The sequence below is a fragment of the Notothenia coriiceps genome, unplaced genomic scaffold, assembly GCF_000735185.1.
Source record: "Notothenia coriiceps isolate Sejong01 unplaced genomic scaffold, NC01 NC01_scaffold00000339, whole genome shotgun sequence".
Lineage (NCBI taxonomy): Eukaryota > Metazoa > Chordata > Actinopteri > Perciformes > Nototheniidae > Notothenia > Notothenia coriiceps.
The window spans coordinates 24,173,139-24,190,095 of record NW_011333040.1 but is presented as its reverse complement, the minus strand read 5'-3'; the positions used below and the strand labels follow the sequence as shown (position 1 = coordinate 24,190,095).

The 16,957-nt window shown below is 39.9% G+C and overlaps 1 protein-coding gene across 4 annotated transcripts in view; it reads right to left on the bottom strand.

Annotated features, from left to right (window-relative positions):
- Positions 1-16,957, bottom strand: part of gria2b (glutamate receptor, ionotropic, AMPA 2b) — a 64,293-nt gene that overhangs the window by 39,901 nt on the left and 7,435 nt on the right. For all 4 annotated transcript variants that reach the window (XM_010775875.1, XM_010775881.1, XM_010775887.1 and 1 more), the window contains exon 3: positions 646-885. In XM_010775875.1, coding sequence (XP_010774177.1) covers positions 646-885 — 240 coding nt within the window. The remainder of the gene's footprint in view (positions 1-645; positions 886-16,957) is intronic.

Genomic DNA, 16,957 nt, shown 5'->3' with positions numbered 1-16,957 from the left:
GAGCATCAAAAGTTGAGCAATGTTCAACTTTTGATGCTCCCAATGCTTGCGAAACTGGCATCAGCCAATCAAATCCCGTTTATGCAAATCTGTCAGTGCAGGTTAGCCAATCAAACCGCTTGCAAGCTGGGAGAGCCAGACCGCAGTTCATTTCCTCATATTCCAAACGAGATATTACGGTAGCAAATCACCCGGTTCTTTATGACCAGACTATTTACCGGGATACAAACCGGAGGAACCAGGCATGGAGGGAGGTGGCAGAGACAGTGGGTGAAACTGGTAGGTTTTCGCCTCTTTGGGGATTTTATATCCAGTTTACTTCGTTTAAACATTGCTATTGCTTTGTATGTCGGGGGCGGGAGATTCATATGATTGGTTGTTGGTCGCGTTGCTCGCAAAAAATCCCCAAGCTTTCAGACACGCCCACCTCCAAGATTTTCAAGATTTTTTTAAAGCTGCTGTGTGGACGGGCCGTAACCCCTGTATTACATTACACACTGTCATTCTTCCCCACTCTAACTTCCAAAGGAAACACATCAAAACAGCTCTAATATAAAGAATGGTGGTGCCATGACGCATAGCGCTAACATTGTATTCAGATGGAAAGATGCTTTCAAAAGATAAACAATGGTGTCCTTGACTTACCTCGATCGCTGTCGTACAGGTAGGCGAACTTGTCCCACTTGTAGTACTCAATAAGGCTGAGGAGGGGCCCTTTGATATCGGGTCTCATCTGGATAATAAACTGCTGATTCCCATCCAGAGGGAAGCTGGGCGTAATGAAGGACACATGGAGCGTCCCACAAAATGACGTGATGGTGTTGACAGACTTCTTGTCGTAGAATCCGAAGATGGCGTACACTCCTCTTGAGAACTGTGAACAGACTGAAGCAGAGGAAACAGCATTGTTAAGGTGGGTTGCTTGAGATTTAGTCAGAACTATCACCATTTTCCATTCTGAAACAAACTCTTGCTACATTTATTTGTGAAGCTTTTACAGCTTTTTTGCAATAATGCATTCATCAAAGACACTCATGACAAACCTTTATAGCACATTAGCGCTAAACAACTATTCAGGGTCGCCACTTTCTTTTCTTCAGGCTGATTAATAGATAGCTTTCCATAAGCTCTGCCAAGGGAGTGCTTGTATTCAACAGTAAAAGATCCTCTGTCCGCTTGTCACTCTGCAACTTTTATGAGTTGCCCTATGACCTTTTTCGATACAGTGGGAATAAGCGATGTAGAGTATGTCAAGCATTCACCTAAACCGCACATCAATTCTTTATATGGGATTTCCATCTATGCTGGACCATGATACGCTGTAATGGACGCTGTAATGGCTTATGTTTGATTTCTTCTCAGGCAAAAAAACATTTCAGGCCTCTCCTATGGAAATAAATGACAGGGCAGATACAGCGTGCAGCTGCACCATCACCTATAGGCACTATATGTGTCAAGGGCAGCTCATATACCATATTTAATACACACTCTTTGGAGGCCATTAGACTTAAGTGATCACTTTTGTTAGGATCCTTTTAAGGTATGCAACCAGCATTTATGTTGGCGCTTTGTGTTTGCATCAGACTTTTTGCATTACATCCACATCTTGTTGACTCTGCACAATCACCTTTGTTCAATAATGTATGACCCCTTCTCAGGTACATATAGTACAATACATTTGCTGGCCTCAAACGTTCATTATGCACAGGGCAGAAAAGGGCTATGTGCACTCAAGATAAACATGAATACTGAACGTCTCAGTAATCCTGAGGTAGCAGGTTGTTTCTCAAACATTGCACCAGGGTCAGCAGATTGGCATGTTGCTTGTAAATGTGTATTGATGAAATGTGAGCTAATCAGGGTTATTGATTTGGACATATGTGTCCTCCAATGTAATTAATCTAATGAGTCATTTCCTTTTGCCCAATATAACTGGGATGACTTGCTGACAAAGGGAACTGGAGTCCTCCATACAGTATATCATATATTAGCTAGCTTGGCGTAAGTACTGCATGCACTCTGCCTCTTCTGTTATGACCATGGTAGCTATCATTGATCAATCAATATAAAGAGGGAATGCTGTGGTCTTAGCAACATGGAAATGAGAGAATGTGAACAACAGATTCACATGGAAGCTTTGCTCTACAGATTTCTATTTGAAAATGATAGGTTTTGAAAAGGACTATTCATTTGTGTACACAGTGAATACTCTTAACAGCTATTTTTCCGTCCTGTTAAGCACCGATCTGCTTCGTTAGTGGAGTTGTGGGCAACACGAACAGCAGCTTATTAAAATGCATCTCTGACAAATGTACCCAGGACTCTGCAGTATTGTGTCTTAGTCTTTTAACCAACTGTGTTCCTGCTAAACAAGACAGACTCACTTGGACCACGAAGAACTTAAATCAAACTCAAACCACCAATTCCATCCGTCTCCAATAGAGGGGTGAAGTTGGAGGATTTATTTCAGACAAACATGGTTCCTTAAGTAAAGTGAAATGTATGACAGTGACTGACAGTGCATGTCAATGGCTTTGATACAAAAGACAAGCAACTGATTACAACATATCTGGTTACTTAATAAGAAGTATAATAGAACAAATAAATACTGAAGAATAAAACAAATGTATCTGCACTATAAATCAATTGACTTTCAGATTAGTTACATAAATGGTTACATTTTAGATTAATTTTGTTAGCAGCACCATGTCGAGGTATTTGTATTTCACCACATCTCCATCGCAACGGGGGCTGAGGCTTATGGGTATTGTAGTATTTGAAGCCATTCATTTGCCCATCCGAGGTACTGGAATTGGAGAAGTTGAACATCAAGATGTCAGCTTAAACATGATATTCACCAATCAATTTTAATGAAATAAATTAAGTTTAATGTTATAATGAAACATGTATTAACTATTGCTTGTTAATGTGTACTTGGCTGGCAGCCATACTTAATGTACCAATTATTGGCAAGTGAGCCAAAATACAAATGAGGATGCTGTTTGTGAACAAATAACTATTTTGTGATACAGCGATATCGTTATGTATTCACGTCAAAATCAGATGTTGTTCTTATAGACTTGGTATTCAAGCCCTTGAGCCCATTGTCAAAAAGCAGCTTCTCTATCCTTGAGTATACTTCAACTCTCGCTGTATTTCATCGCCCGGAGTCCAAAACAAATGCAGAGCTCATCTATAATTGGTCAAAAGAAATGGGGGCAAGGCCAGCTTTCATCCACTGCCAGTGTCTTTGTGCTGCCAAAATCTTTACCGTTCCATCAACTCAAGCAATTAAATGTTCATCACAGCAGTCTGGGACAAACCGTTAACGGCAGTCCGATAACCTCCATCAGTCTGTGGCACCGTTCCTAATCTTTTTAGCAGCAGACCGTGGCTGGGGATGAGACCACGGAGAGATCAGAGCTCACTAATCTAATTTCACTTTTGTCTAACCGGGAGCTAATAGAACACAAGGCGTGTCGTTCATTTAACCGTCCCAATCTAACTGGAAAATGATTTTGTACAGATCAGTGAGGAGGAGGAAACATTTCTCAGAGGATACATGTAGAACAAGTCGGGGCATAAATACATTTTTCAGTAGTTTTTAGGAAAGATTTTCCTTGGAATACTGTCAACCTAATAGGAATTACATTAACCCCAATTCAATCTTCATTCTTTTTTTTATTTTGTAACTTCAACCGACCAAAACACTTGTTTGTCTTTTTCACAGTATGCTTTGGAGAGATAAGAAGATATCTTTACAATTAATTGATGAGATAGTTATTCATTAGGCTTCCATGGTCATCCATAGGGTCATTCTTAGTATGCCAATGTATAATATGCAACTATACACACATATGTATAATCAAACAAACAGCTAGACATGTATTCTATGACTACAGAGATAATCCTACAGCTTCATCTGTCAGTTAGCTATTAAACACCAATAACTTTAATAATTATATATTGTTGAAGTTCAAACGACTAACCAGTGTATAAACTAGTTAGCTTTTAGTTAGAACTCAACCAACTACAACAACAACATACTGCTTACATGTGAATGTGTCATCAACCAAAAACATGTACTAACACAAAGAGGTGCCCTTACTGTGGTTTGGTACATATGCTGATAATACTGTACTTTCCATTGACGTTATTTTGCCATGTTTATTTGATAATGTCAATTCAAGAGAAATATTTGAACACTCCCTCCCCCACTGACTCTGTAAGAAGCCATTTTCAATTAGTGATTTTCCCCGGTTCAAATCAGTTTGCTTTCATTGATTTTCAGACGATGAAAAGTGTCTCTGTCTACACAAAGCTGATGGACTACGTATAAAGTCTGTTCACTCCAATGGAATATTTTATATGCACATTCTTTATTTCACAATAGACTTGAAATCCTCCTGTGTTCTCCAGCATTACCCACAGATGGAACAGGAGTTCACGCGAGTTCATGTCATATTCTGTGTTGCACTACATGACAGTGATGGGACTTGTATGCCGTGCGAAGCTCCCATCGTTACAAAGGAAAACATCCTTTCTTGTCTTGGCATCACAGAACAGAAATAATATATTCCAGCACACCTCACTGCAGCCCCCTGAAGCTAACAGAGCTGTAAAGTTTCCTCCTGTCCATGTGTGACACATGGATCTGTCCATTGTCATGTTTCTAAAGCTTCCTTAGCTGGCTCTCTCTCGCTGGTGCGCTTGCTGAGTTTGCCCGGGATTAAAACTCTCTGAGCTCATGCTTAGAGACTGGATTTCCCCATGACTGTGTAGCAGCTTATGCCAAACGAACAGTTTGACAACATGTTACTTTATTACCAAATATGGTAATTCACATCCAGAAGCACCACTCGTTTCTCCATGCAGAGGCCGTTAAGAGGGGATTTTGCTGAATCTGCAATGTGACGGGATAAGGAAGAACAAGTCTTTTTTTTGTAATTGGCAAGACATATGTGGGCCTGTAAAAAACAGAATGTATGAATGTTTAATTAAGGAAGACATGCCATAAACAGCAACGTTTAGAAACATAGTGGAAAAAGCCATTAAGCCTCCGTCCCATTTGACCGCGTTTCAATTAAACCAGGGAACATATACGCAACAAATAAAAACTCCAAACACAGAATAAATGACACTGACTGAGTATTTTTTTTTATATTGTTGATAAGGTCACCTTCATTTCTCACCATGACCAACATGTTAAAACAAATCCTATTATTGCCCACTGCTGTTTCTGTACAAACCCAGTTTCCCCTCTTTCAAAATGATAATATAAAAAAAGGAATTCAGTTCTCACTTATCTGGGAACGTAAGATAAACACACTGTCTACTCGGGGACTTGCAACCCTGACGTTGTAGCTACCGACAATAGGGCATTGCCCACAATATACGCGTACACTTGCATGTTTGGTTGTTGGTGTTTAAGCTCATTAGTCTAAAATGTTCCCTTGAAAATGTTTAATTCTGTGTGTTTGAACAAACAATTCCTTTCCTTTTGTGTGTTAAATAGGTTTATGTGGAGTCCAATGGAGGAATATGCGCCAACATGGAAGAAATTGTCTGAGGTTAAACTGTTTGTCTGATTGAAAGGAAATCAATTAAGTTGCCATTGTAAAGTTTTGGGACTTTCAGATTGTTTTGTTTTCAAAAATATATTTCTATCTCTATTTGATTGTGTGATTAGGGGTAGCTTTAAAAGGCAAGCGTTTCACTTTCAAAATCCAACTAGCTTAAACTGTGTCAGAAGATGTGCAAAAAGGTACTTTTTACACACAGAGAAAGTCAACCAGTCAACAGCCCAGATGTAATTATCAGACTAGAAGAATAAATGTATCTCTCAAATCTTGATTGTGCAATTTACTTATTTATTAATTGGTTCATTACTTTTTTCAGATTATTTATGTATGAGCCTGGTTTATTTATGAATTGAGTTAAATCAATGTTTAATCAAGTCATCATGTTGAGAAGAGTAATTAAGCAAAGATAGCCTAGAACAAAGCAACACTGCAATATTTGTTGTATTTAGTTATTGTCTATACTGAAATAAATACAAGTATGTTATGCTCAGTGCATGACAGTTAACACATCTTTTATCCACAAATGTAAAATGTTTGCAGTAATAGAAGTCTTTTTTCTTGTCCTGTCTTAGGTTTTATAGGATCATTTAGTCCCTATAGCATATGTAAATGTTTTGATGTATAAGCACTTGTCAGGCACCATGTGGTCTTGATCAACTCGTTATCACCACAGTGTGTTAAATGTGTCGCAGCAGTAACTCTGGTTCAGTGTTTCACCTTCCGAGGAGAAAGGGCACCCTGTAATATATATTTAGACGTCCCAATTAACTGACCTCATTTTCACCACCGTGGCACTGAAGGCATCTCCAACACTGTTTACATTGCTGCTCTGTCACTGATCAAAGATAAAATGTGAATACATTATCTGCTAATAAGACATCCACATTTAGCTGACATCAAATAAGCCCGAAGATCTAAAGATGATCTTAAGACATTAGCTATTTAATTAAGAACTTGTTTTAAAAAATAGCCATTGTCAAGACAAATAGGATTTTTTTTTTAAAGTTAGGGTTAGAGAGATATGTGTTTCAAGTTTTTGGGCGGAGTGGCGCAGTGGGCTATGCGTTGATCATCAGATCAAGGGTGGCGTTGGGGAACTCCAGTTCGAAACCCGCTCCCGCCGCCACTGCGTCAGGCCGTTGTGTCCTTGGGCAAGACACTTCACCTAAATGTGTTCCTGTGGGTATTGTCTACAGTACATGACCGTTACATGTATGATATGTGTTTAATGTGTACTTGTAAAGCGCATTGATAACTTCGAGGTGTGAAGATCGGCGGAGTGGCGCAGTGGGCTGTGCGTTGATCATCAGATCAAGGGGGCGTTGGGGAACACCAGCTCGAAACCCGCCCCCGCTGCCGCTGCGTCTGTAAAGCCGTCGTGTCCTTGGGCAAGACACTTCACCTGAATTTGCTCCTGTGGGTATTGTCCACAGTACATGACCGTTACATGTGTGTAATGTGTATTTGTAAAGCACTTTGAGCATCTGGAAAAGCGCTATAATAAATGTAAAGAATTATTAAGAGTGGACAACACTATCTGATATTTAATTGAAGACCAACAAAGAACATGTGCATTACCAAAAAGATGAATCGGTTAAACACACACACACACACACACACACACACACACACACACACACAGCGTCACTGTGGTGATGATCATCAGCAGTTCAGTCACAGCTAACAGAAGTGACTGTTAGATATCTCACCCTCTCCAACACTCCTGTTCTCACCAAAGAGAAAAATGCCTCTAGGCTTTTTATGTAAAACTGATTTGTCACCAGTTGGCGATGCGGCTTGAAGCCACCACCTCTTCTGTCAGAGCAACGTGAGCACATATGTCACTGATTTAGTTGCATGGTCTGATTTTGACCTTGTATAACTCCAAATGAACCGGACAAAGTGTGGGGTTTTTGAGTGCCTTCTGAAATTAGCCATCTGACTGATCTATGCAGGATTTCTAGCTGACCACTGGATGTTTAAGCTACAATTAATGCAACTAAAACTGCTTGGTTAAGGTTATAGGAACAAATCATGTCTTCTAGCATTCAAGAAAACAATTAGACAAGTGTTTGAGATGATGAGAATCAACCTCTCAAATGTCAAAATATCACACTTTCATTACACAATACAGCCTTCTTCATACTGTAATGCTTTTGCAGAATAACATTGCCATACTTCTTCTGTCTTTGATGCTAAATTGGCATATATGACGTTTTGTTGTAAAATGCAAATCCTGTGACAGGACAGTTAGTTTTAGGCCTGATCAAAATACAACAACAACAACTCTCACTCTGTCCACCAAGTATGTTGGCTGCTGCCATTAGCTTGATAGCTTAGTTTAGCATCAAGTCTGGCTCCGTCCAAATTAAATAAAATCAGCCTACCTCTTCGGAACCTCCTAAGCTGACATAAATGCATGAGAACTTCCTGTTTCATCAAATCTATTGTGGACCAGATATTCCTAAAATAAATGTATTTGTTTGTTCCTAATCCTATACAACATACACCTTTGAAGCATTACAACAAACCATTGTGGACTTTTAAGTCCTTTCAAAGTCCTCTGTCCTGAAGCAAGGGCAACATAACTATTAAATCAAAGATAATTGCCATTTTTCTCCTGTAATATCTGACTCTTTCTTTATGACATATCTGCTTTCACCCAAAACAGAGATGGCTCTAATTTGATCCTCTGACTCAAAACGTAATTAATAATTATAATAATATTTTGTCTTCTATTCTGGTCTCAATTAATACACCGTTTAGCCCTCAGCTAAATTCCTATTCACACCATTCCCACTGGTTCTCTTTAGGTGAAAAGTATTATAAAATACCTGATGTGATTCACAAGGCTGGAACTTGCAACACTTAAGGAAAGCGAAATACGTAAGATTATATATGGAGCGTAGGCAGTGTTTCATAACTTCTGAGAGCTTTGTCTGTAGCCCATAACAACATGATGTGGTTTCATTCCCTCTGACTGTTGCCAGGGTAACATATTTCAGCCCTTTCTACATTGCAGGAAATATTCAGTTTGGCATGTCATTTCATGTAGAGCATGCACAACTCCAGCCGTTTTGACTCTCAACACATTTTCTACATTATAATATGTATGTTTATGTATAATGATGTATTTTAATATATACGTGTGATGTATTATACTTTTGTGTTTGTTTGCATTTAATGTGGAACCCAGGAAGTATAAGTATGGGGATCCTAATAAAATCCTAAATCCTAAATGAAGTCATGTTTCCCCCCTGAAAGCAATTTAAGAAATTAGCCTCATGGATTAGATTCCTACTCTACAGCTCCACTTGTTTGAAGACATTTTTCAAAATTAGCATAAATAAAACATGTGGGAGGGATATAAAAACTTTCGACATAACAAAACTTTCTTCTGAAAAATTCATCATTATGAAATTATTTTCTCGGTAAGATACAAGGAGATGCATTGCAGCACTGTTGCCTGGGTGACAGCTCTCAGTCAGTCTCCTTAGCGGCCGACAGGAAGCCTTCTGGGAGGCGTCAGTGTGGAGCAGCGAGGCTCACCGGGAGGTGTTTCTGTCGTCCATTGAGCAGCAGCTGGTATGTAGAAGAACAGTACAGCTTATCAACTTCTGACTCCCCCTCCTCCCATCTCCTTCCTTCTTTCTCCCTCTCTGGCTTTGTTAGCTGACCTGTTTCCTGAAGGCTTTCTGACGGCTGTGGATGCAGGATGTAGGTTTCACAAGAACCCAGTCTCATGGCCCACTAGCGATTCTGTGTGTCCCAATCGCCCTTTCAGATCTGCCTTTTGTTATCCAGGCTAGTTCCCCCAGTAGCTCAAGGGGTGGGGTCAGCGGTGTGTGGAGAAATGGAAGCTTCCAGAACAGCTGATAGGCCAATTATTGACGTCATTTCGACTGCTGGCTAGAGTATATGCATCATTAAGCACTAACTAGGAGTGTATTGTACGTGCCAGCATTACTCCTGTGCTTTTTAAATCAATACTTTGAACAACTTCCAAACAGCCCCACTGATGTTGTACAAGAAGTCAGTTTATTAGCCATGATAAGGAGCTATTGAGGTAAATTAAAGCAGAATGTACAAAGTGTGTACAATTGTATGTCTTCTTTAAGGGAACAAGCCCGAGCATTGTCACCAGGGTTAGCTGAGCTTGTAAATAACCCTTCTACAACTTCCTATACAGCGAACTTTAACAAAAATATGCCATTAGGTTGAATTGGTTTTAGGATTTTGAAGCTTGATAAAAGTTAAGAAAGCATCTTCTGAGCGATTTACTGTTGTTAGATCTGAAACATAGGTTTATTGAATATGTGTATGATATGAGTTAAAAAGTACAGCTATTTTTCTAAAACAGGAAACAAAGACAGTTTGCGACAGAAAACCCAATTTTAACTCAGTACCTTAAAGGTGGGGTAGGTAATCGAACACTTCAGAAACACTTTTTGTTATATTCCATGGAATGCTCTTAACATCCCGATAGCAATGAATACATTAAATGCTTTGACAATAAATACATAACAAAATGTCATCTGTGGAAGCCGTGGTGCAAAAAGCACGACCAATCATCTGAGCCGGCTAAGATAACTGGATGGCCTACCTGCCTGTCAGCCTTCCATCTCATGCACAAACTTATCTCGTGCCCTCATTGGTCATGTGCACGTTCGTGTGTGTTGGAGGAGGGGCTCTGTAAGGAAGTCTGAAGGAAGGGGCAGATTTTTTTCGGCTGCATACTTTCAAATTCTAGCGCACTCGAGCTGGTTTCTCCATTCTTACCTACCCTACCTTTAAGTTATGTGAGGGTGTTGCAATCAGAGTAATATGCATACAGAAACAATTGTGTTTTAATTCCCTATACAGCCATGTAAGATCAGTTTTGAACACTGAGGGAGGAGAGATACACTCTTATAAACACTGCATATTTCAAAGAAAAACATAATATATTCATATTATTGTCCAAAATCGAGTTACTTAAAGGGGACCTATCATGCAAAATGCACTTTTGTACGTCTTTTACACATGTGTCCCCGGTGTTCCAGGGAACTCACCAATACATGAATATGTGTCCCCGGTGTGTCAGGGAACTCAACCCTCTCTCTTATCCCAAATCTCTAAAAACGGGGCTGCAACGGATCTGATACAGACTGATCCAGATTTGAAAGTTCTCTGACGTCAGAAACGAGGAGCTCCGCCTATATGGGCAACTCTCCACCTATCAGGAGGACACAGCCACGGCCATTGCCGTTCGAAAGCGCTGGAGACGCTGTAGTACATATGCCAGGCCTGTAGGTGGCGCTGTAGTCTGCCACAAAAGCAGCCAAGAAGACTTCTCAGATTCAGCCCTTGCAAAAACAAGGGCTAAAAAAGAGCAAATAGAGCGAAATGAGGCATGGCTAAAATGATCTGTTTGGTATTTTTTTTTTTTTTACTTTGCAGACATGTTTTATATATGGCCCTAGAATTTATTATTCAAATATAGCATGATAGGTCCACTTTAAGATTCCGATGGATGAAAATCCCTAGTAGCGGCCGCTTCTAAAGTATACTTTGTAGCGTATCCAAAATGATGGTGCAGTGGTTTGAATAATTTTTTTTCCAATTAGCTACCTTAAAAACACACTTATTCTCAGTTCCACATCTTAGGTCTTAATAAGGAGCCTCATTATGTGTTGCTCGGTACACAAATCCATCCCACTGAACACAATAGAGAACTCTGCAGCCATATTGATTCTGAAAACTCTGCCCTTACATCACACACGGCTACTTTGTTCACATTCCCTCTGCCTCCTGTAATAAAACGCATCGTACGTCCACTGACCTTTAGTGCAAATACCAAAGCGGCCTTCAGATCTGCTGTTCTAATGATCTTGAAACTTGCCCGAGCAGAATTAGTTACATCTATAAAGAAAAACAGCTTCATCCAGTATCTGAGCGAGAGCAGCTTCCATGGCAACCAGACAACGAGTGTTCACTGGAGATGAATAAGGACCAAGTCAGAGAGGCAAAGCAAAGAGACAACACACACGATCCTGTCTATAATGGCTCCTGTGTATACCGACAGGAAGCTGAATCTTAATATTTTATAGGAACCCATTGTTCCTTCTACTCTCTAATGTCTTGTTAGAGGATCTATGAGGGGCTGCAGGCGGGAATAAATGAGACTTCCTATAAACATCCCTGGGTCGTTTAAAATGACCTCAGGCTCACTCATCAGCACAACATCTCCATTTGACCCCAGCCTCATCCCCTCCTCCTCTGCTCTTGGCCCCTCCTTCTCTCCCTGACCTCCACACAACCATCTATCCAACATCCACTCATTTCAATACTTGAATTAATAGGAAGTGACGTGGTGTAGTGAAATTAGCACTGGCTTTGAATTTGAATAGTCCTTCTTCTGTTTTCACATGTAAGAAATAAAGCATTGACGATCACATATTGGTTCAGATCCTATTAGGCTCTGCTATCATTCTCACATGCTGGTTAGTTATACATTAATACCAGCCAGGGAAGTGGCAAGCCCAATCAAATTCCAGTACTGTATGTTGCATGTTTTTATTTGATTGTATTTAATTGTTTCAAATTAAATGTCTCTTTAGGTTGACTTACAAAATCTGTCCAGGGACCGCAGATGAAAAATAGCCTCTTGGCTAACTCTGCCACATTTACAGAAATGTTGATTAATGTGCACTGTAAAAAAAATAATAAATTAAAGGGGTAAGAAATAGTGAGGAAGGTATCAAATTCATCACTGAGTTTCTCCTTTTACAGAATTAGTGCTTTAATTAACACCAATCATTTTTACTTTCCCAATTTAAAAAGTATGCATTAACAGCATAGTATCAACTGCAAACTCATATGGAAACAAATCAGAAAACATAATACGCTAGAGACATGTCCGTTAGACAGGTTTCAAAGACAGCACTACAGGTAGATAAAGTATAAAGTATGGTATAATAATGTACCACACTATCTCGGGTTACAGAGTATACAACATCATTTAGCATTTCTGAACGTCAAAATGCAAAAGAGAATGAAATATCCTCGAGATCGACAGCCACCTCTAAAAATGACTTGATAATGCCCTGTAATGCTTAAAACACTTTTGACATTGTGTGTGGTGTCAAAGCTTTGAATAAGTGCCAGTGAAAGTCCTGTAAAAAAGATGGAGATTATATTAAACTGCAACTTGAAAAAGAAGCAAACGGGAATGTGACCTTTCCGAGTCCTCGGTGTTCACAATAAAGTGAGCATTCAAAAGTCAGATTGGTTGCAGCTGCAAACCCTTTCATGGGATTTGATGTCTTTCTCAGTGTGACGGAATTTCTTAGAAATCAAGTGTGTTTGATGAACAACGCTGCTGTACAGAAGGTTGCTTTTTGTGAACACTACTCAAAACAACTTGTCAAGAGAACAACGGACAGAACGACAATGACAAACTGATATTTTCTTAACAGTCATCATTTTACATGGATGAACAGTAAATAGCATGTAGAGTAAAGCAATATAATAATGTAATATATATATATATATATATACAAACTATTCAGTCAAAGTTTGCTTGATTGAGCAAGTGCAGCATGTTATTGTTGAGTTGATGATGATCTTACTGTAGCTATGGGCCGTTGGCTTGGTTGTATGTCGACTGCTTAGATAAGTGTAACATTTATTTATTTTAGAACTGTGTTGTTTTTTTGGTTTACCTATTTGGTCATCAGACATGGGAACATATTCTTGTTCAGACCGTTCCCCACTTTTGTTCGGGACTGAAGTATCCTCATAAGTTAATTTGGGACAGTGCACGTTCATCAACATTGCTTTAAATATGACAGAATTACCCAAAAGCTAATCGTGTGTGATCTCCTGAATGTTCCCTCTTGCACTACATTGAGGTTGTCAAACAAGCATATGAATAATTTTCTCTTCCCTACAATTATCAGAAACTGCATGTGTAGAAGCAACATACAATCAACCAGCATATGATCCAGATCTGAAATTCCATGTGTCTCTCATCGGAAATCCTTCAGGCAGTGCTAAGAGAGGATAAAAGGTCAGAATATAAATGTATTTTATTGAATGGAAAGCTATTACTCTGTTTTTCTTCTTGGCCAGCAAATGGTGAAATAAGAAAATGTCAGATAATGTATTCAGCTGCCCCCCTTTCAGAGTGTTTCTCCCGCTGTTTTATCACAGCAGGGGGTGGATGTGGAGCTGCTAAGAAATGAAAGGGGGTATTTTATCTCTGGACCATCAGTCTCTTGACTAACTTTAGTGTCAATCTGATAACATAGGAGATGACAGTTTGGAGGAGTCCAGAGTTGCCTCTTGCCAGCTGCAACACAACACTGTCTGCCAGTCTTCTGCCTCAGTGTGTACGCAGCTGGACGTATCGTCTCTGAGAGTGCGTCTGTTTGTTTGCACACTCTTGTTTCCCACAGTGATCTCAGTGGACACGGGGGGCTGACCTAGCTTTTGTGGACCCGCCACTGGCCAAAGTCGCCACATTTCACTCATATTTGTTTTGACTGTCCGTGTCATTGTCAATATAATGGATTTGTCCTAACGCCTATTAACACACTTGCTTGTCCTTGTGGTTGATCCATCTTTGAATTATTGGGAATTTGACCTTATTTGTTCATGTGAGGGTGACACTGAAGAGGACATTCACTTTGACATCATGGTTTTCAATAAATGCAAATGTGTTATATTAACATGTCGGTTCCTTTTTACACAAACCACTATATCACACTGTTTTGTGATCAATTGATTGTCCATTTTAGAAAACAAATAAGTCCCTTGTTTTACTCAGGCTGGTCTCGCTGTCGCCGTCAATCAATAATTGGATGGTGTCGCTACTGCTTGTGGAGAAAAGTCCTCTGTCTACTGAAGGAGAATCAATGTTATTCAGATTCATTTATTCTGGCTAATGCACCAAGAGGATTTACCAATATCAAATCAATAATATGAATAAATATGTATACAGGCTACAAACCAAAACAGATGGGAATTATAGAACAAGTTGTGCATTTTAGAGCATATGTTTGCAGCTGTTTAAATCGTATCCTTTCAAAATCTTTTGGACTTCTTCCTATTATTGCTCACTTTGTCTGACTTTGAAAGGATTAACAATAACCTTGCAAGTCAGGGACTGATTATTCTCTTTTATTTTTATCTCTGAGAGCAGCAGGGTAATAGAGCAAAAACATTACAGAAATAAAATCCTAAGAACATAAAAACACCCACGCACAAACCTTCCTGATACAAAGGCACGATAAAAACTGCAGCATATTCACCCCGAGACACAGAAAACTGTCCTGATTACAATCCATGATTTCCCTGCACATCCCACTGAATTCATCCCTGGCTGACCCATAAGACGTGGGAGGGGGAGGAAGAAACCCCCACAGACTGCAGCCTTAGAGGCCTCCACATGGTGAAACACCCAAGGTCCCTTTAATGGGGACAAACATTATCTCAGAGCCAGGCAGTAGCAGAGCAGGACGGAGACATGGCTGCAAACCAAGTCAACTCTCCCTGTGAGGGTGTCATCTTAGTGAAGATCTAACATGTTTGTCGATAAGTCGATAAACATGATACACATTTGGAAGGGGGCCCTTAAAGGTAGGGTAGGTAAGAATGGAGAAACCAGCTCGAGTGCGCTAGAATTTGAAACTACGCAGCCGGAAAAAATCTGTCCCTTCCTTCAGACTTCCTTACAGAGCCCCTCCTCCAACACACACGAACGTGCGCACATGACCAATGAGGGCACGAGATAAGTTTGTGCACAGATGGAAGGCTGACAGGCAGGTAGGCCATCCAGTTATTTTAGCCGACCGGCTCAGATGATTGGTCGTGCTTTTTACAGTACTACGGCTTCCACAGATGACATTTTTTATGTATTCATAAATAAATAAATATATTCATTGCTATCGGGATGTTAAGAGCATTCCATGGAATATAACAAAAAGTGTTTCTGAAGTGAATTACCTACATTACATGTTACTTATTTATTTGAAGCAGCATTTACTTTGTTATAAATAAATACTCCAATTGCAAAAGGAATAGACCAGAATACAAAGCAGATATGAGACATATTCATTTTTCTTTTTCCTGTCAACATTTTTGTTTATTTTTAGGAATTGCCATCATTTCTTCCACAAAGGTCTAAACAATGCAGAAAGATTATCAAGTGAAATAAAAATATACTTCTATACGATTGAAGAAAAAGCTACTGACAAGCCAACAGCTGCTGAGACGTGTTGGCTGGAGTCCAGATGAGACCTTAAGCCGGCAGACTATCAGGGGACAAGTCCTTAGAACAGCACAATAATAGCAATGTCTGCAAAACAGACTTTGCTTAGTAGCACTGCTGACAGTGTAAAGGAATGTTTTAAGTGGATAAAAGCTATAAATTAAGTCGACAAAGTCAAAAGACAGGTCTGAAAAAAGAGAGCAGACCGTCAAGGAAACGTATTCATCAGCCCTTCATGATGATTTATGGTCCTCGTGGAGGAACTACACTGAAGGTCTAACGGATACGTATTCTTTACCAGAATGTCAAGCAGGGGAGAAACACATGGTTTTAGTCAGGCAGTCGCGGATGTTTCCCTTGATCATTAGCTTGAGCCATCGTGCCCTTTTTAAAGGACACAGCCAGCCTAGAGACAGTTGTTTTTACGCGTGTACAATACATTTACTCACTGAGACATAACATTAGAAACAACAGAGAGCACAGGGACCGCTCTGCTTTAGCACACTGTTAAGGTAATCAGGCTCTTTCTCTCTCTCAATCTTACTCATCGTTTCCATACATGAATCTCTATCATTCCTCTGTCCTTCTTTCTCACAACACACACACACACGCACGCACGCACGCACGCACGCACACACACACACACACACACACACACACACACACACACACACACACACACACACACACTACAGTCCTAAAGAGTGATCAAGAACACACCCTGTAACACAAGACAACGGACCGGGATCGAATCTTAATCACCAAAAGGTTGGGAAGAACATGTTCTATTCTGTGCATGCTAACGAGCCTCCGCCCGATAGAAGGAAAGGTTACATAATTAATTGAACATGACAACATATTTTTGTTAGGTATATACACTGAACAAAAATATAAACGCAACACTTTTGTTTTTGCTCCCATTTTTCATGAGATGAACTCAAAGATCTAAAACATTAGGGTTAGGGTAATGTTGTGAATCGTGTGGCCCATGGTGGTGGTGGGGTTATGGTATGGGCAGGCGTTTGTTATGGACTATGAACACAGGCCACTCGATTCACAACATTACCCTAACCCTAGCCCTAACCCTAATCCTAACCCTCACACCAGATACTGACTGGTTTTC